The sequence below is a fragment of the Prionailurus bengalensis genome, chromosome D2, assembly GCF_016509475.1.
Source record: "Prionailurus bengalensis isolate Pbe53 chromosome D2, Fcat_Pben_1.1_paternal_pri, whole genome shotgun sequence".
Classification (NCBI taxonomy): Eukaryota; Metazoa; Chordata; class Mammalia; order Carnivora; family Felidae; genus Prionailurus; species Prionailurus bengalensis.
The window spans coordinates 71,638,910-71,660,524 of record NC_057351.1 but is presented as its reverse complement, the minus strand read 5'-3'; the positions used below and the strand labels follow the sequence as shown (position 1 = coordinate 71,660,524).

Sequence of the window (21,615 nt, the reverse complement as noted above, 5' to 3'; positions counted from 1 at the left end):
AAATTAGTTCTTTTATCCATTCCCACTTATTACAAAAACCTCAATACTTTGAACACCACTTACCCTTCTCCCTCACTTATGTTTTGTTATTATCATGCATTTAAGTTTTTATATCCATTTAAGCCTCTATTCTGATTATAGTTTAATTTAATGAATAACCACTTCAATTTACTCTTAATTTCTCTATTCCTTCTAGTATCTGGGATCATTTTTCTTCTACTTCAATATCATTTCCTTTATTTAGTATTTCCTTTATTGCAGGAAAATACTGTCAAGTTCTTTTGATTCTTGTTTTACTGAATATATCCTTATTTTGCTTTCATTTTTCAAGGAAATTTTACTGGGTGCAAAATTTTAAGCTGATGATTATCTTCTTTCAGCAATTTGAATACACTGTGTCTTCTAGATTTCATTTTTTAAGAAATCAGTTGTCAGTCTTAATATTGTTCCTTTAAAGAGAATATGAGTTTTTTTCCCCTTAGACTGCTTTTAAATTTTTCTCTTTATGTTTGGATTTTCATCAGTTTTACCGTGATATTTCTAAATATAAATTTCTTTGTAGATATTCCCCTTAGTACTCATAGAATTTTTTCTATTTGTGGCTTGATGTTCTTTATCACTTTTGAAAATTCTCAGTCATTAAGACTTTAAATAGTGCTACACATTATTTTCTCTTTTTCTTCCTCTTGACTCCAATTACATACATGTTAGATCATTTCTACAGGTCCCTTAAATTTCCTTCCTTATTTTATTTTTCATTCTTTTCTTTCTTTATTTCAGCATGAGTATTTCTTTCCAACCTATCTTCCATTTCATTAATTCCCTCCTCAGCTGTATCTAAGCTGTTGTCAAACCCATCTAAGGAATTCTTCATTCATTTAATATATTATTCACTTCTATAAACCCCATGTGATTCTTTAGTAAAAGTTTCTACTTGTCTCCTAATGTTTTCTACCTTTTATTTTAAAGTTTCTGTCTGAAAACAGTATTATCCTCTAGCTATGATACTAATGGCTGTTTCATATCTTGTCTTTTTCTAAACCTTATCATTATTTTTTATTTTGTCAGATATTGCATGTTGTTTTAAGAAATAATTTGAGGCTCTATACAATATTATCTTCCTCAAGAGAGGATTTACTTTTGTTCTGTCAGCTACTTAGTCTCTAGACAGGTCACCATAATCTAATGATTTAAAGTGGACTTATCCACTCTAGTAGGTTTAGAATTTCAGGGACTAAACCAAGTCTTTAAGTATGTAGTAGAGGCCATCTTCCTTAGCACATTTGGAAATCCAATTTTGGCCCTCCACATTAATTGGCAAAAACTCTGTTCAGTTTCTTAGACAGCTTTCTAAAGAGACAACAGATGCACAAAATCCCAATCTTACCTCCCTTGACATAGATGTTGACCCACAAATTCTCACTGCCTTGATAATTCTCAGATGCCTAAAAAGATGTAATTCCTAATTTTTCTCAGTGGAAATAATATTCCAAAATAATCCATTTCACCAATGAAAAAGAACTCCAAACACACATTTACCATCACTTCAACAAAGCAGCCTATCTACTAAACCATATCCACTAAAAAATGACACCAGTTCTGGGTGATAAAAACTTAAAATCAATCTGTACAATGCACATATTTGCTCTCACATATATACACTAAAGTATGTATCAGGCTTATTCATCAATGATATAATTTAAAAAATGTTTTAGATATATAATGACAAATAAACCTGATATATACTTTAATCAATATATGAGGGCAAATTTAAAATTAATCTAACAAGTATCAAAACTTTAAGAATGCCAAAAACATTAAGAATAACAGAAAAATATTTTAGCGCTCACCAATATTTTTTAAAAACAAAGAATAAAAGTAAAACATTAAAGTATTGTGTGTATCTATAATATATTTATAATAAGGTGTTGAAAATAATTTACAAATTATTTTAGTAAATTCTCTTAAAGGTACTCAATGTTATTTGTGCATATACTAATATTGCCAAGATTGATAATTACATTCTTCCATGTAGAAGTTCATTATGGAAATTTTCAGGAAGGGAAACATGTAAAAATCTGAGCAAACTCCATTTGAGTGGTGAGCAACAAGTAACACTCATTTGACTTCATTCAAAGAATACCCAAGGCTCACTTTTCTATTTACATCTATTAATATGCTTTGCTGAACATTGCTATAGCCATTATTATTACTGTAAATTATGATGCCTCTTTCTGCAGAAGCAGTTATCTTTTCCTGTTTGGTATGATACAATAGCTGGAACATATGCAAAAATATGTTAAGCAGATTGATAATGCCTTAATCACTAAATCACAATTCCTCTTGCTATCAGAGCAAAAATACAAAGAGGAAAAGTTGGAAATGTTAAAATAGAAAGCAAAATGCAATGTATAACTTATATAAAAGAAAAAAGTGATTTATTGGTTTTATTATTCATAAAAATATAAAGAATAACAATGTATTGATTAGACAAAAAATAATAAAAATTAATAAAATAATCCAAAGGAAGTCTTACCTTTTTTTTTTAATTCCACCTTTCTTTTTCAAAAGAAAAAAATTAGAATGTATGTTTGAAAGTGAAGGGGGTAGGAAACAAGTCAAAATTTGGTGAAAAATTATTCAAATACATATGTAATTTCACGATGAAAGTTTAAATGAATGTGTAGTGTCTAAAAACAACAGAGTCATTTCCCAGGTTTTACAAAGGTAAATATTTGAAAACAACAAAAGTCCTTTTTTTTTCATGTTTGTTTATCACTGAGAGAGAAACAGAGCCTGGGGGAGGGGCAGAGAGCAAGGGAGACACAGAACCCAAAGTAGGCTGCAGGCTCCCAGCTGTCAGCACAGATGCGGAGCTCGGACTCAGGAACCATGAGATCGTGACCCGAGCCAAAGTCGGATGCTCAACCCGAGCCACCCTGGCGCCCCAAAAATTCTATTTTAAAACTCATATACATAGAAAAAATAATAACTGAAAAATGAATGAACAGTATTTCCAACATAAAGAGAACATTATGGTTATAAATAGACAATACACTAAACAGGAAACTCAAGTGGCAAATGAACACATAAAAAGATGCTTAGTCACTGTAGTAATCTGGGTATGCACAATAAGTATCCATGAGATAGCATTCACATCCATTGCATGTGTAAAAGAAAAATCGTCTCACAATTACCAAATGTTGGTGGTGATATGAAGAAACAGGTACATTCACACCTAGCTGGTGAAAGTATCCATTAACACAGTGACTTGGAGTGCAATTAGGCAACATTTGGTAAAGTTGCTGTGAATATGCTCAGACTCAACAATTTCACTTTTAACTATCTATACACACCCACCCACACACACACACACACACACACACACCCTACAGAAACTCTTGCATATCTGCATAATAAAACCAGTATAAGATGTACAATGTAACACTGTTTATAACAACAATCTACCTAAATGCACAAGCTCTGCATGTCATAGGAAATTAGATGATGAAAATGAAGAAATGCTTTTAAAATTTGCAAGTGACATTAAAATATGAATGCAAAGAAGAAAAAAATCACAGGGCAGATATCAAAGCTCAACGTTACATTGGTAAGCAAACTTGCTCATCTGAATTGAACATATCAGTCCTTGTAAGTAATGCATACAGAATTAGCATATCTATGTAATCAGGAAACATTTTAAAGTCAATCATTTAAAGTGATAATGACTACATAGAAAATGTGTTATTTCAAACCTTTGCTATACAAGAGAATTTCATTAGTTGAAATAAACAGGGAAAAAGAACAAGAATGCTTCCCTGAAAATATTTAATAAACGCTACTACTATACAAATATAAAATGTAACAGTGACAAAGTTTCTCACCATACTTTCACCCAATCTACTCACCAAGTCTTAGTGTTAACTTCATACTTATAAAGATCATCCACCAATCCATATTTATTGCCTGGTAATGCTTTATAGCCTCCATGAACATAAATGGATTTTGTTATTTCATCATACACACTGGTATGGCCATATCCACCTTGAACAATAGCTCCTTTAGTTTCTGGGACAAGCCACGTGTTTGATGCTGTAAGAGAATGAAGGTAAATCATGAACTTCAAGGAGTATTTAAAAATATAACTACTATATCACCAAACTACCAAGTAAATTCTAATACCACATTTTTATAAGTAAATTAAATATAACCAAATATTCATTTACTCCAAAAACAATTATTAAACATATGCTAGTTACTATGTTAAGCGCCAGAGATCAAAGTTGAGTAAGGCTGGTCTTTCTGTAGAAGAAACTCTGAAATATTGAAAATGCCAAATTTTTTGATGTACAATAGAAAAAGGAAAACTATTCGCACATTTATTTCTGTATTTGTAAATAACCCTGAGAAAAAGACTAACAGTTTATGAAAGCCTACTATGTGACAAGCTCTGAATTAGTCACTGATGTAACAAAAATTTAAAAAGATATGATCCCCACCCTTAAACGATTTTTAGCTATGTGATGGTCCACCAATGCCTTGGTTATGAGCCCCACTGTCCCTTCTACAGACTCTTCTGTATTGCTGATGAAAACCTAAACAATTTCCAAGATGTCCTTGATAGCTGTATTAACTGATAGGTTCCACCAAGGGGCGTACTGGTGAGAGATTAGAAGGCAAAAATAACAAAGACATTCTGCCTTCATCCGTAGCAACAGGAACAGGCAGATGACTACAGAGGATAACAGCAGTGGTGACTTTATAGCCATAGCAGCAGGGGTAGTTCCTGCTCAAGGGCAGCGGTGACGCCTAGAGTAGCTTAGTGACAAATGTGGTAGGTATGTAGCAGCTTCCAGATTTTGGATGATCCCCCTCCCTTTGGTGTCTCTAATACTCTTGTAATTAACTCACCGTATTAAATCCCATTCTGCTTGCTATATCTAAAAGGCACTTATTTCTAACTGCAAATTCACTGATGCAAGCATCAATCGTACATGCAAGGCATGCTTTTAAGAATATGCAGATAAACAAAACACAGATCCTTGGCCTTAGATAATTTTAGATTACAAAGAGCAACTATATAGAAATCTGTCATTGGTCCTTAGGTATTCACCCAGACCACACTTCTATCTTCCCTCTAACTGGCCATCTAAACTTTGGCATTGTAGGGGCGCCTGAGTGGTTCTGTCGGATAAGCTTCCGACTTCAGCTCAGGTCATGATCTCGCAGTTCACGCGTTCGAGCCCCACATCCGGCTCTGTGCTGACAGTCAGAGCTTGGAGCCTCCTTTGGATTCTGTGACTCCTTCTCTCTGCCCCTCCCTGACTCACATTCTAACTCTCTCTCTCTCTCAAAAGTAAATAAACATTAAAGAAAAATTTTTTGTAACTTTGGCACTGTAGACAGCTCAACTGAAAATACTCAAATCAAGTAATATAAAATAAAGATGATCTTAAAAATCATTCACTTTTACATAGTTCTAAGGTAGTGAAGAAAGTGATACTTCAATGGTCATAAAATATAGAAATATCAAAAAGGAGTCACTAAGCCAATTTTAATTGATAAAACAAAACACGTAAAAAAAATCAGAGTGTATTTGTAACTAATGAGTATTACATTTTGGAGGTAATTTCAAAAATATGACATTAATAATAACTTATCAAAAATAACTTGAAAAATACTCTTTAACCACTATTAAACCTCTACTCCTATAGTCCAATTGAAGGTTTCCATATTTTTATTCACTCTCTTTTTAATAAAGATAAACATTCTTCTTACCAAAAAATAATGTAGAAATAGAGGTCTTTATTGTAAAAGTGAATATGACCTTCTCTCCCAGACTATCTAGAGATATTTTTCACAATTTGTTATGTTCAGACCACTTTCAGACTGTAATTCTAAATATTTTATTATACACATACAAAACACATTTAAATTACAAATATGTGTATACAGACCTATAAATACTTGTACCAAAAAAATCATGCTATTTTACAACTATTTTTTCAACTATTTTTTCACTTAAAGCAACTGGTGCAATTCTTCTATGACCCATTTATTATTTTTCAACAGTTAAATTCCACTCTATTAATGATACATAACTTATTTAAATAACTCTACACTATGACTCATTTGGGTTTCAATTTGTTCCTAGAAACAATAATGCAATAAACAACCCTGCAATCAACTGGAGCATCGTTATCTAATAAAACACATACTCTGTCTCAAGAAGTACCTCATTATTTCATGTAATAATAACCCTTTGAAAGGTTTATTATTGCTTTCTCTTCTTTACAGCTGAGGAATTTTAGAGTTAGAAAAACTAAGTACCACACCCCACTAAGTACAACAAGCAGACTCTGGAAACAGTGCACAAGACAACCAAAGGAGAAATCTGAAAAGTGTAAAGGTAGACTGGTTAGGGACTCCAGGACTAGAAGACAAGTGTCTCCTCACCCGTCAACAGAAGAAGGCTATGCAGGCCCCACATTTCTCAATTCCCCAACCTAGCAATAAAAAGGTGACTCAGGTAGGCTTATTCCTCCTCAAAACTGAGGTTTTTGAGGAGGAAAATCCTAGACGACCCTAGCAGCAACAGCAAGAGGGACCCAGCAAACACTGTTTAAAATAAGCAAACAGAGAAAGAGTTCCTTTTCCCCACCAGATCGAGACTGGAAAGGGAGATCCCACAAGACCTGAAGGATAAACCTAAACAGAGTGACTGCCTGCTAAAACCGAAAGATTTAAATGGGACCCAAAGACTCCCAATATAATAGCAAAATATCCAGGATACAATAATAAAAAAAAAATCACTTGTCATACTGAGGACCAATAAAATCACAACTTTAATGAAAAAAAAAAGTGACAGTAACACTGAGATGTTGAAATTACTTGACAAGAATTTTTAAGTAGCCATGATAAAAACGTTCCAGCAAGCAATACATGTTCTTTTGAAACAAACAACAAATCTCAGCAGAAAGAAAGAATAGAAAGAAAAGAAAGAAAGAAAAGAAAAGAAAGAAAGAAAGAAAGAAAGAAAGAAAGAAAGAAAGAAAGAAAGAAAGAAAGAAAAAAGAAAGGAAAGAAACTTAAGGAAAAAAAGAAAAAGGCAGTAACAAACAGAAACTCTATGTACAGGCTCAATATTAAAGTGGAGCTAACAGAAGACAGGGGATCTGTAAATTTGAGGACAAATCAATGAAACAAATCTGAATAAAAGAGAAAATAGACTGAAAAAAAGTTAACAAAATCTCAGAAACATTTTTGGAACAATAACAATTGATTCAACATTCACATCACTGGAATCCCAAAAGAGGAAAAGAGAACATAACTGAAAGAGTATTTAAAGAAACAATAACCAAAAACATCTAAATTTTGTACAAGACATGAACGTACAGATTCAAGAACAGTAGAGAAGTCCAAATAAATAGAAGAAACCCACACCACGGCACATCATAAGAAAACTTATAAAAACTAAAGATGAAGAAAAAAAGATCTTGAAAGCAGCCAGAGAGAAATGACACATTACTTACAGGGGTACATCAATGAGAATAACTCTGGATTTTTCATCTGAAACTATAAAGGCCTGAAGGGAGCAGCACATTTTTCAAATGCTGAAAAATAAGAACTGTCAGGCATGAATTCTATTCCAGCAAAATTATCCTTCAGGAATTAAATGGAAAAAAAATACTCTATGAAAAGAAAGAAAACTAAAAATTGTTGAAATGTGGCCCTCTCCTTAAAGGATGGTTAAAGGAAAAATTTTTAAACAGGAATGAAATAATAAAAGAAGGAATGTCAGAGCATCAGGAAAGAAAAATAGAGCAGAAATATGATTACACACAATAGACTATGCTTCTCCTCTACAAGGTTTATAAATCATGCCTGATAAAGGAAAAAAAATATAACATCATCTAATATGAAAGACAATGATGCTTAAAAGTGGAGAAGGTAAGGGGATGTGAAAGCAAACAAGGTTTCCACACTTCAAGTGAAGTGGTAAAATGTTGATACTAGTACTAGACTCTGATAAGTCACATATGCATTATTTAACACCCAGATCAACCCCTAAGAAAACTACACAAAGAAATACATTCAAGAATACTATAAGTAAATCAAGGGGGCACCTGGGTGGCTCAGTTGGTTAAGCTCCCGACTCTTGATCTCGGCTCAGGTCATGATCTCATGGTTCGTGGGATGGAGCCCTGCATCAGGCTCTATGCTAACGACACAGAGCCTGCTTGGGATTCTCTCTCTCCCTCTCTCTCTCTCTGCCCCTCCCCCACTCATGCTTGCTCACTCGCTCTGTCTCAAAATACATAAATTAACTTCAAAAAAAGAGAATACTATAAATAAATCAAGATGGAATTCTAAAAATTTTTCAAGTAATCCATTAGAAACAAGAGAAACAGAAGCATAAGAAACAGCAGAGAGAAAATAAACAATAACACAGACCGAGGCACTAATGTATCAAAATTACCTTAAATGTAAATGATCCATTTATATAAAATCCTAGAGGTAACCTAATTATAGAAATGGAGGACAGATCAGTGATTATCAAGGGTTAGAGACGGGAAGGGAGTGGGGGTGGAAGAGTTGTGGGTATGGCTTCAAAGGGCAATGTGAGGGGCACTTGGGTGACTCAGAGGAGTGACCCACTCTCAATTTTGGCTCAGGTCATGATCCCAGGGTCCTGGCACTGAGCCCCTCCTAGCTGAATATGGAGCCTGCCTGGGATTCTTTCTCTCTCCCTCTCCCCCAACCTCCTCTGCTCATACGCGCTCTCTATATAAAATAAAAAATAAAATTAAAAGCTCAATGTGAAGGAGTCTTGTGTGATATAGCTATTCTACACCTTGCCTGCAGTGGTGGATACGTGAAACAATGTGCAGTAAGACTGCACAGAACTAAACCCATACCCACACAGGCACACACAAATAAATACAAATGAAACGGGAAATCTGGAATAAGATCAGTGAATTGTATCAGTGTCAATATTCAGTTTGCAATATTGTAATACATTTTTTAAAATGTTCCCACTTTGGAAAACTCACTGAAGGGTATATTGGATCACTCATTTCTTATAAGTGTATGTGAATCTACAGTGATCTCAAAATAAAAAGTTTAATTAAAAAATTTTTATTCCCCTTATGAGTAACGGGAAGTTCATCATGAAATACAGTATTTCATTCAACTACTTGTTAAACACTTTTTAAAAAAATTAAAAGTGTGGAGCGCCTGGGTGGTTCAGTCGGTTAAGTATCTGACTTTGGCTCAGGTCATGATCTTGCAGTTATTGGGTTCGAGCCCCATGTCAGGCTCTGTGCTGACAGCTTGGAGCCTGGAGCCTACTTCAGATCCTGTGTCTCCCCCTCTCTCTCTGCCCCTCTCCCACTCATGCTCTGTTTCTGTCTCAAAAATGAATAAACATAAAATAAATTTTTTAAAAAATTAATAGTGTAACACCTATGATACAGGTCTAACACCAAAATCTGTATTCTAAATATTACGGCAGTTTTTCTCAAGGTTTGGTCACTAGCAATTCAATTAAGGAACCTACAGGTGGTATGGTAGTTTCAAATGAAAAATTAAGGAAATAATTTTTTCTTGTACTCGAAATGTAAAATTAACTATGATTCACATTTTCATTATATTTGTATTATTTTTCCATTTGGAAATGTGCACATACTCAGGGAACCAATTTTTCTTAGTAAACATTGCAAGTAAAAATACTGGTCATCTCAGAAAAAGTATTTTCTTATCATTTGTATGTTATTATTTGTATATGCATGAATTTTGCTTTTAACTTAGTAATGTGCTCCACCATATTCCCAATTTATAAAGAGTAGTTCATTAAAGAGAAAAGATAATGATGAAAACAGGTATGTGAATAAATGAAATAACTCCAAATAATACTATAAATGCCAGAAGCAGAAATGAATTTGTAGGTGAGGTAGCTACACATAGAGAAGGCTGAAGAAATCTGCAGAAAGATTCCCTCAAATCCTAAACTGAGTACTGATCTGCATATGCATAAAAGAAAACTACTTAAAGCCCATGTAAAGAACAACAACAACAAAAGACTAGCAGGCTGAATAACTCTTGGGTTCTCACACAGGGCTGGGAACAGTTGTGTTAGCAGACAGAAGAAAGACCTCACACAACAGGAGGCATTAGGTAGAGTACAAAAAGGGCTGTAATACTGGAATAAGTTAGTCATAAACTCAAAGTTGCTCTGGGTCCTAACAAATCTCGGAAGCAATCCCCCAAAATGCCTATACTATACCAGATAACTGCATGTCAGTACAAAATGCAACATTCTTTAAAGCCACAACAAAATCCAGCAGCCAACGTGATAAAAATATACCATGTTTGGAATACATTTTTTTAAATTTTTTTTAACGTTTATTTATTTTTGAGACAGAGAGAGACAGAGCATGAACGGGGGAGGGGCAGAGAGAGAGGGAGACACAGAATCGGAAGCAGGCTCCAGGCTCTGAGCCATCAGCCCAGAGCCCGACGCGGGGCTCCAACCCACGGACCTCGAGATCATGACCTAAGCTGAAGTCGGACGCTTAACCAACTGAGCCACCCAGGCGCCCCAAGAATACATTTTAAAATTAACAAGCATACAGGGCAAAGAAAATATGACCCACAACGAGAAGAAAAATCAGTCAATAGAAGGTGACCCAGAAATAGCACAGAAGATAAAATCAGCAGAAACGAATGTTTTAAAAGCCATTGTAAATACATTCAAATATGTTCAGTAATGTTACAGAAAACATGAACATGGTAAGAAAGAAATGGTAGATAAAAAAAGACTCAGGGGCGCCTGGGTGGCGCAGTCGGTTAAGCGTCCGACTTCAGCCAGGTCACGATCTCGCGGTCCGTGAGTTCGAGCCCCGCGTCAGGCTCTGTGCTGACGGCTCAGAGCCTGGAGCCTGTTTCCGATTCCGTGTCTCCCTCTCTCTCTGCCCCTCCCCCGTTCATGCTCTGTCTCTCTCTGTCCCAAAAATAAAAAAAATAAATAAAAAAATAAAAAAAAAAAGACTCAAACAGAACTCCTGAAAATGGAAAAGATAATCTCTGAATGAAAAATACATTGAGTAGAATTAACACAAGATTTGATGCTTTAGGAGAAAAGAACAGTGAACTTAAGATACAGAAACAAGAGCTATCCAAAATGAAACAACATGAACAAACAAAACACCTTAAAAAACAATGAACGGACTATCAGGGACCTTCTGAAAATATTTAAAAAGTCTAATCTAAGTGCAATAAGAGTTCCAGAAACGTGGTAGGTGGTGGGTGGACAGAAATAAAATTTAAATAAATAATTTCTCAAATTCAATTAAATCCATAAATACACAAAACCAAGAACATTAATGAAATACAAACAGAAAGAAAGAAAGAAAGAAAGAAAGAAAGAAAGAAAGAAAGAAAGAAAGAAAGAAAGAAAGAAACCTACACCAAGGACTGGCATGAAGTAATAAAGATGAACAAGCTAAAGAACAAAAATAAGAATTACAACTGACCTCTTATCAGAAAGAATGTTAAGTCAGAAGACAATCAAGTTGCAGATTTTTAAACTAAGAAGGAAAAAAAAGCCTGTCAATCTAGAATTCTCTACCAAAACCAAAAATAACTATCAAAGTAGAATTCTCTACCCAACAAAATATTTTCCAAAAATGAAACTGAAACAAAACTTTCTCAGACAAAAAAAAAAAAAAAAAAAGCAGAAGTGTAACACCACAGAATGCCCATGATATGACAAAGGAAGCTGTTTAAGCTGGATGACAATAACAGCTAATCCCAGACAGAATCTGGATTTACATAGATGAACGTAGAGTGTAGGAAAGCTGGATATGTAGATAAATACAAGACATAATTTCTCATTTCTTGTCTCCCTAAAATGATAACTTACTTACAAAAAAAAAAGCACAATTTACTATGCTGTTCATAATATATGAGACATAATATTAGCACAAAGGAAAAGAGGAGAAATGCAGGAAATCCTGAGGTTCTAACACTAAATATGAAGTGGAAGAATATTAAAGGTAGAATCTGATAAGCTAAAAACATGTACTATAGATCAATCCCAACAAAAATAAAACAAAAAATGTACAGTTAACAAATTGATAGTCCTACAGATTCAAGAAGTTGAACAAATCACAAACAAAATTGAAAGAAACCCACACCTAAACACATCACAATTAGGCTGCTGAAAACTGAAGATAAACAAAACACCTCAGAAGAGGTTAAAGAAAAACAAGTTCAAACAACTGTGATTTTTACCCTAAAAAATGACGGAGGCCAGAAAGAAGAGCCCAACACTTTCTAAAGTGCTGACAAATAACTGTAACTCAGAATTCTATGACAGGCAAAACTATCTTTCAGGGATGACTGTGAAATCACAGAGATTCTCAGATATAGAAAAACCAGGATAATCCATATCCAGCAGGCCCGCTCTAAAAAAAAATGTTAAAAGAAGCTGTTAACAGAAGACAACTTGGAATGAAGGCAGATAATGTATTACAGGGATGTAAAAATTATAATTGTAAAAATTATGACCAATAACAAAACATTTAAATGTATGAAGCAAAAACTGATAGAACTAAAAAATTAAATAGTTAAATCCACAATCATAAATGGAGATTTCTACATTAGTCTTTCAGTAACTAAGGAAAATTACTAAGACTTGAACAACTCCACCCACCATCACAAAACTGGCATTTATAGAACACCCCGACCACTGCAGCAAAATACACACACATCCTTTTTAATTGACACTTAACATTCACCAAGACGGACCATATTCTCAGCCAGAAGATAAGACTCACAAAAATGTTAATAGCAAAACATACAGTCTCTGACAAGAACTATATTAAACAAAAAATAATGACAAGAAATATACCTGAAAAATCTTCATGTATTTGGATTAAACTAAATACTACTAATCAACCCAAAGAGAAGCCAAAGAAAAAAAATCACACAAAAAAATCAGAAAGCACTTTGAATTAAGTGGAAACAAAAATACTTTTGAAAATATGCAGGATACTGCTAAGCAGTCAGTCCTTCTCATGGGTGGTTCCTTGACAACAGCAAATGGAATTACCTAGAAACCTTTTAAAAATGGAAGTCTGCTGGCACCAATCCTCACATAATGAATAAGAAAATCAGGGGTTAGGAGAGAGCAATCTATTGTAACAACCATCCAAGTGATTCTTACGTATATTAAAGTTTGAAACTATTGGATAAAAAAGAAATTTATAGCAATAAACACATATATTTAAAAGGAAGAAAAAAGGTCTTTATCAATTCAATGCTCTAATCTTCCACCTTAAAAAGGTAGTAAAACAGAGGGAATAAAACCCAAATAAGAAAAGAAATATAAAAATAAAGCACTAATCAATAAAAATAGAAAACAGGAAAGAAAAGCTACTTCTTTGAAAAGATCAATAAAGTTGTTTAACTTATTAATCTTTAGTCAACCTGACAAGAGAAGACACAAATTATTCATATCAGATATAAGAAAGATATCACTACACAACTACACAACTACACTACACAATTAATATTTACAAATATTAAAAAGAATAAGAATATAAATTAATGACTTTATGCAAACAAATTTACCATCTCAATGATATGGACAAACTTCCAAAATAAACTACCAAGGCTCGTTCACAAAGAAATGGGTAACTTGAGTATCTCTAACATTTATTAAAGAAAATAAATGTTATAGTCAAAATCTTTCTGACAAAGAAGGCTCATGAGCCAGACAGTTTCACTGGTGAGTTCCATCAAACATTTGAGAAAGAAATAATACCAATTCTACACAAACTCTTATTATAGAAAATAGAATGGAATGAAACACTCCCCAAATCACTATCATTACCCAGACTGCAAAATCAGACAAAGACATTATAAAAACAGAAAACTAGTCCAATATCTCTGATGAGCATAAACATAAAAATCCTTAATATTTTTAGCAAATCAATTCTAGCAATATATGAAAAGGATAATATATTATGACCAATAGGGTTTGCCCACAAATGCAATAGTTGTTTAACATCTGAAAGTCAGTGTTATTCACTATATTAAGAAATAAAAAAATATATAATAAAAGGGCAAATCATCTTCCCAACAGATGCAGAAAAATTATTTGACAAAATTTAACATCATCGATGAAATAGACTCCACAAACTAGATTTCCTTGACCTGATAAGAAGCATCTAGAAAGCATACCACTAACATAATAATTAAAAGACTGGAACTTTCCCTCCTAAAATAGGAAAAAAGGCAGGATTATCTGCTTCCACTACTCCTACTCAGCACTGTACCAGAGGTACTGCCACTGAAAAAATACAAAGAAAATAAGTAAAAGGTATACAAGTTGAAAAGGAAGAATTTACTAGCATGATTTTAGCACATGATTCTCTATGCAGATAATAAAAAAAGCTACCAGGATTAATAAATGTGTTAAGCAAAGTTGCAAAATACCAGTTCAATATGAAAAATCAATTGCTTTTCTATATACTAGCAATCATCAATTATAAGTTGAAATTTTAAATGCCATTTACAGGCAAACATGATAATCACTACACTACACAAATACCTGCAAAATGCCATTTACAATAACATAAATATATTAAATACTTACATATAAATTTAGCAAACTGTGTGCAACACGCTGAAAATCATAATACATTGCTGAAAATGTTAAAGACCTAAATAATACTGAAATACACTGTGTCCATGACTTAGAAGAATCAATACTGTTAGACTTAATTTTCCCCTCTATATGTAACTCAACCTCAATTAAAATCCCTACAATCTTTTTTAAAAAGAAATTGACAAGCCGATTCTAAATTTTATAATGGTAATGTAGAGTACATAGAATAGACCAAACTTTTTGAAAATAGAAAAAAGGACAGAGGATTTATACTGCATGATTTATAAATCTACCATAATCAATAAAGTGTGTTTGTGGAGTAAATATAATGTACATCACTGGATCAAAAAAGAGTCCAAAATTAAAACATATATACAAATGACATTAACCAAGGTAATTCAATGGAGAAAGGAAAATCTTTTCAACAAATGTTATTGGAGAATTAGGATATTAAAAAAAAAACTCAGTCCTTACTTCATATCATATATGAAAATTAATTCAAACAGATGAAAGATCTGAGGATAAGAGCCAAAACTATAAACAGCTAATAGAAAGTGCAAGAGAAAAACCTTTGTGACCCTGACAAAGATCTATTAGCTAGAACACAAAAACCACAAACCATAAAAAATTGACAATTATATTTTATCCAAATTTAAAATCTCTGCTTTTTAAAAGACACTAAAGAAGAAATGCATATATTTTTTAAAAAACAACTTTAAAAAAGGAAAACCTGAAAGACAATGAATCATACACATCAATATAAAGAAAGGGAAAAAGCTTAACAAATCAAAATATATTAAAAGGAAATCATAAAAAAAATAAGAACTGAATGAATATGCAAAACAAATCATTAACCTCAAAAGCTGGTACTCTGAAAAGTATTAAGATTCATTATCCTCTGCAGAATCTGCTCAAGACAAAAAGAAAGAAGGCCAAAATAAGCCAATATTAGTAATTTAAAGGAGGCATAGCTATAAAATATTCTAAACTTCACTAACAGCATATTATGAAGAACTTTAGGTCAATACACTTGAAGATTTAGATAAAATAGACAAATTCTGAGACAATAATCGAATGCTAATTCTGACAAGAAGAGAGAAAAAAACCTGAGTAGATTTATAACTATTAGATTAATTGAATATCTTGTTTTAAAACCTGGCCACAAGGGAGTTAAAAGCAAAAATGAACTACTGGGACCTTATGAAGATAAAAAGCTTCTGCACAGCAAAGGAAACAACCAACAAAACTAAAAGGCAACCAACGGAATGGGAAAAGATATTTGCAAATGATATATCGGACAAAGGGCTAGTATCCAAAATCTATAAAGAGCTCACCAAACTCCACACCCGAAAAACAAATAACCCAGTGAAAAAATGGGCAGAAAACATGAATAGACACTTCTCTAAAGAAGACACCCGGATGGCCAACAGGCACATAAAAAGATGCTCAACGTCACTCCTCATCAGGGAAATACAAATCAAAACCACACTCAGATATCACCTCATGCCAGTCAGAGTGGCCAAAATGAACAAATCAGGAGACTATAGATGCTGGAGAGGATGTGGAGAAACGGGAACCCTCTTGCACTGTTGGTGGGAATGCAAATTGGTGCAGCCGCTCTGGAAAACAGTGTGGAGGTTCCTCAAAAAATTAAAAATAGACCTACCCTATGACCCAGCAATAGCACTGCTAGGAATTTACCCAAGGGATACAGGAGTACTGATGCATAGGGGCACTTGTACCCCAATGTTTATAGCAGCACTCTCAACAGTAGCCAAATTATAGAAAGAGCCTAAATGTCCATCAACTGATGAATGGATAAAGAAATTGTGGTTTATATACACAATGGAGTACTACGTGGCAATGAGAAAGAATGAAATAGGGCCCTTTGTAGCAACATGGAGGGAACTGGAGAGTGTGATGCTAAGTGAAATAAGCCATACAGAGAAAGACAGATACCATATGGTTTCACTCTTATGTGGATCCTGAGAAACCTAACAGAAACCCATGGGGGAGGGGAAGGAAAAAAAAGGGGGGGAGGTTAGAGTGGAAGAGAGTCAAAGCATAAGAGACTCTTAAAAACTGAGAACAAACTGAGGGTTGATGGGGGGTGGGAGGGAGGGGAGGGTGGGTGATGGGTATTGAGGAGGGCACCTTTTGGGATGAGCACTGGGTGTTGTAGGAAACCAATTTGACAATAAACTTCATATATTGAAAAGAAAAAAATAATAAAAATAAATAAATAAAACCTTGCCACAAAGAAAACTCCAGACCCAGATGACTTCACCAATTTCTACCAAACATTTTTGGGAAAAGTAGTAACAACTGAAAGTCTTCCAGATAATAGAAACAAAATTATACACCAGGCAGCAAATCCAGCAAAACAGAAACGGTTTCTCAAAAAGTTATCTGTAGAAGACATTACATACAGCTTTACTCTAAAACCCTAGAGGTCTGCACTGCAATTCTCAAAAAAATAAAAACAAAACCAGATAATTAGTAATTATCTAACATGAGGAAGTTTCCAGTCAGTGTTCAAATTCCTACTTATTTTATACGCTTTTTTTAAGTTTGTTTGGAAGCAGGATCCAAATGAGATCCATACACTTCAGTTGTCTGATATGTCTATTAAATCTCTTTTAATCTGCACAGTCTCCATCTTTTTTTTTAAATTGCCAATGGTTTACTCTTCCACATTTTTTGTAAATTTCTAGGATGAAGGCAAAGAAGTTATACTTTAATATTAAATGACCACTGACCCAATAAAAGGACAAGATAAGTTAAGTCTTTAAATACCAGAATTATGAATCAATAGTAATGATGGGCTGAAACTCTTTTAATAATAAATGTCAGGCCCTTCACAGAGTTACCACCGTTAAATAAACAAGTATAGGATGGAGTATACCTCCCTTCACAGTAATTGTATAAAAAACAAAAAAAAAAATGAACTAAGTAAAAGTTTTGTTTTCTTTAGGCTGTTAAGTCATCACAGTAATATCAGTATAAAATAAAATATATCTAGGGGAAGTAATAGTCTCACATTAGATAAGACACCATGCTCTGTAAGCTCTATTAACTCTGAATAGGTTATTACAAAGTGTAATTTGTCCAGAGAGAGTGCTAAAGATAACAAAAGGTCAACTAAGATACTGTGTATTTTATAATTATATAATCCAATCTCCCCGTTTACCAGCTGGGTGTGCACTGGCCACTTGTGTGAGACATCTGTGCCTCAGTTCCCTTACTTATAGAACTTGAAAAGAATAGTTTATATTTAATGTTCACTTTGAGTTAACATGTGTAAAGTAGTTACCACCACCACCTAGCACAGAGTAGTACAGCCTCAGAAAACGTTAGCCGCTATTCTCATTACTACAAAATAGTCTTTAAATCATTAATATCTGTGTTCATTTAAGGCATTAACAAAAGATATGAATGGAAACCCTGTTCACCTTCAGGGAAGACCGAAGGAAGTAGGGATGCTTGTCTGAAGAATAGAAGGTAAGTGGAAAGTAAGATATCTCAAAACATCTGCAGGGCCAATATGTGGAAGCATGAGTAATTTGCACCTGTACAGTTCTATACAGTCATGAAAAATCAAGTACAAATTTATAAGATGTGCATATGTCTTCTAAATATAAATAGAATTTTTTAAAAATATACAATACAGTGGCTGCCTTATAAGGGACCAAGGTCTCCATCAGTGAAAGAACGTTAAACAGAAAAAGACCTGAAGTTTCTGAGTCTTGAATACACATGTAGTGAAATTTTTTAATGTAACCAATGCATATTTTAAGATACAGAATATTCATATAGCTTTTAAACAGTTTTAAAAACATATGATGTAATAATTTCACTTACCAAAACTGAGTCTTTTTATTGTGATATATTCTGAAACATTTAGAAAACATGAAAATATACATATAATCTGAACAGCAGCCTCTGTCATACAGACTAAGCAATTTATTAAAGCAATATTTTACTTATTACATTGAAACTATTTCACTTTATCTAATTAGTCCTGAAAAGTTCTTCACAAATGGAATTCCGTATCAAATGCCAAACCTAATTTAAGACAGTAAAAGTACGCATTTTATGATTCCTATGATTGAATTATTTTTAAAGGAGAGATTTCCTCTATTAAAAATCCCTAATTTCCACCACCTGATACATCTGTTCTATAGATCTGTATTTTCAGACACTAGTGTGCTGAAAAGCAATATCCAATTTACACGACCAAATTTTGAAAAACACGTGATGTTAAGAGCTGAAGAGAAAGTAACGTATCACTATCCTTACAGAGAAAAAAAACTAAAAATATCATATCTCTTGGTTTTTAAATCAAAAGGAAAAAAGTTAAGATAAAATGGCATTAATAATGGCTTCCCAACTACACCTTCCCAATTCTAAAAGCATGAAAAATACTAAAGCAAAACATTAATATTATACTAACCTTGAGATTCACATTGAGATTCTTAGAAAGTTTATGAGGTATTGCTAACCTAAAGTGAAATAAATTTCCCTCAGGACTAACCCAGAATAGCTTTATGGTCCAAGTTAGTAAAACCATCCACATAAGTCCCCTCTGAGATTTACAGATTCCCTAAAAGCCATAATTCTAAGCATAGCAGAAAGGACAAACTGACGTTTCCTTCATTGCCAGAGGAAGTTCAGAGGAACTCTTTGTAATCATCACTTCAAATACATACCCTATATAAACAAATATGAAAAAATACACATCCACTCCTTGTAGCCTATTTTTAGCATTTTATTTGGAAATAATTTTAAGGGTACAAACAAGTTCCAAGAGTAGTCGAAGATTTCCCATATACCCATTTCTCAGATTCACGAATTGTTAATGCTTTGTTCCATTTTATTATTCTCCTTCTCCCTCCCTCTCTACACACACAAACACACACACACACACACACACACACACACACACACGCATTCGGGCACACACATGCATATTAACTGTATACATCATTCCTCTTACCCCTATATATTTTGGTGTATATTTTAATAACAAAGACTTTCTTTTTACATAACCATATTACAGCTATTAATATCAAGAAATTCAACATTTATAGAATGCTTTAATACACATAAATATTTCAGTTTGTAAATTGAGCCAATAATGCCCTTCATAGCATTTTTTCATCCAGCACAAAGATACAGTCAGAAGTCACCTACCATATTCAGTTGTCATGTTTCCGTTTTTTTGAGAGAGAGAGAGAGAGAGAGAGAGAGAGAGAGAGAGCGAGCACATGTATGTGAGTGGCAGGAGAGAGGGGCAGAAGGAGAGAGAATCCAAAGCAGGCTTCACACCCAGCACGGAGCCTGCTGCGGGATTTGATTCTGTGACCCTGGGATCATGACCTGAGCTGAAACCAGAATTGAACACTTAACTGACTGAGACACCCAGGCACCCCAGTTGCCATGTTTCTTAAGCCTCCTTTACTCTGGAACAATTTTTCAGCCTTTGTCTCTCGTGACATCGACATTTTTGAAGAATAAAACTCTTCCCCTTTTTAAAGACAAAGTTCCTCATTTGAGGTTTGTATGATACTGCTTAATGATTAGACTCAGGTTTGCAGTCCTCGGTAGGAAACCTGTGACCCATAGACCAAATAATAGCTAGCGGCTCATATTTGTAAATAAATATTTTTGGTACACAGGCATATTTATTCATTTACATATTATCTATGGCTTGCTTTCAAATTTCACTGGCAGAACTGAGTGGATGAAACAGAGACTGTATAATCTACAAAGCCCAAAATATTTACTGTCTGAACCTGCACAGATGAAGTTTGCCAAGCCTTACTATAAGTGATGTTGCTCTCGGCAGCTATCATATCCAGAGGGACACAATGTGCAATTTCCCATGGTTTGTGATGTGAATTTTGATCACTCAGACAAAGTGCTATTCTTTCCTGTAACCTATAAACAATCTGTGGGAAAGACATTTTAATATCATGCATATCTCATCAAAAATCTGTCCCTACTCCCACAGACTTAACATCTATTGATGATTCTTTCCCAAACCAATTTTTACTACAGTTACGCAAAATGATGATTTTTCAATTCCAGCAATGCCAGTCAGCATTCTGTTTAAGAAACAGGTTTCGCCCCCTCCTCTGTCCGTTGGTCTGTCCATTATCTGTATAAGTTCACAAATTCCTATTGTTTCAAGTTTATAATTTACTACTTTCCTAAATTATTTTGATGCTCAAAGTATCCCAGATTTTAGCAAACCCCTTCAAGCTGATTCCTATGTTCTTTTGACAGGACCTATCATTTTCGTGAGCACTTCCTTAATTTGATATAATAAGATATACCAAGTTCATCTTTTTTTTTCCTGCTACAACCCTAGAAAGAGCCATTTCTCCAAGGAGCCCTGCTTTCTCTTCTTGGTAATGTTATTAGAAACTGGATCTGAGAATATGGATGATCATTGTGCTCACTACCACGGGGGTGTCTTGGCTTCGAGGCCCTTTCAGAAGAACATCTGGAACTGTGAGCCTGCCTGCACATTTGTCTGTCTGTCTACCTACCCAATCAGAAGCTCTCACTGATACCTCCAATTCCAATCCACCAGGCAGGATTATTCCTTGCCTTCTCCATTTCATATTTGTACCTCCTGCTTTCTACCTTGAGAACTTTAGCTCACATTTTCTCATTTTTTCCAACCTGGCAATACACCGAAAATAATGTAGAGCTGCTTCACCCAAACCTTCAAAGAACAAACCTAAAAAATCTGCTTGCACTTCTTCCCAAATAATGAGGACACGTAACCAGATGCTGTGTTAAAAAGGCACACGGATTAGTTCTGCTCTCCTGCTTTCAGTGTGATTGTGTTATTCATCTGAAACACGGTTGAGTTTTCAGTTTGCATTGTTCTGGAGTTTTCTTCCTTGTTGATTTTTTTTAAGCAGATAATC

The 21,615-nt window shown here is 34.1% G+C and overlaps 1 protein-coding gene across 1 annotated transcript in view; it reads right to left on the bottom strand.

The window, feature by feature from the left end:
- The window catches only part of ATRNL1 (attractin like 1), a 782,697-nt gene that overhangs the window by 678,372 nt on the left and 82,710 nt on the right, over positions 1 to 21,615 (bottom strand). Inside the window, exon 9 of the mRNA XM_043597648.1 lies at positions 3,909 to 4,092. Coding sequence (XP_043453583.1) covers positions 3,909 to 4,092 — 184 coding nt within the window. The remainder of the gene's footprint in view (positions 1 to 3,908; positions 4,093 to 21,615) is intronic.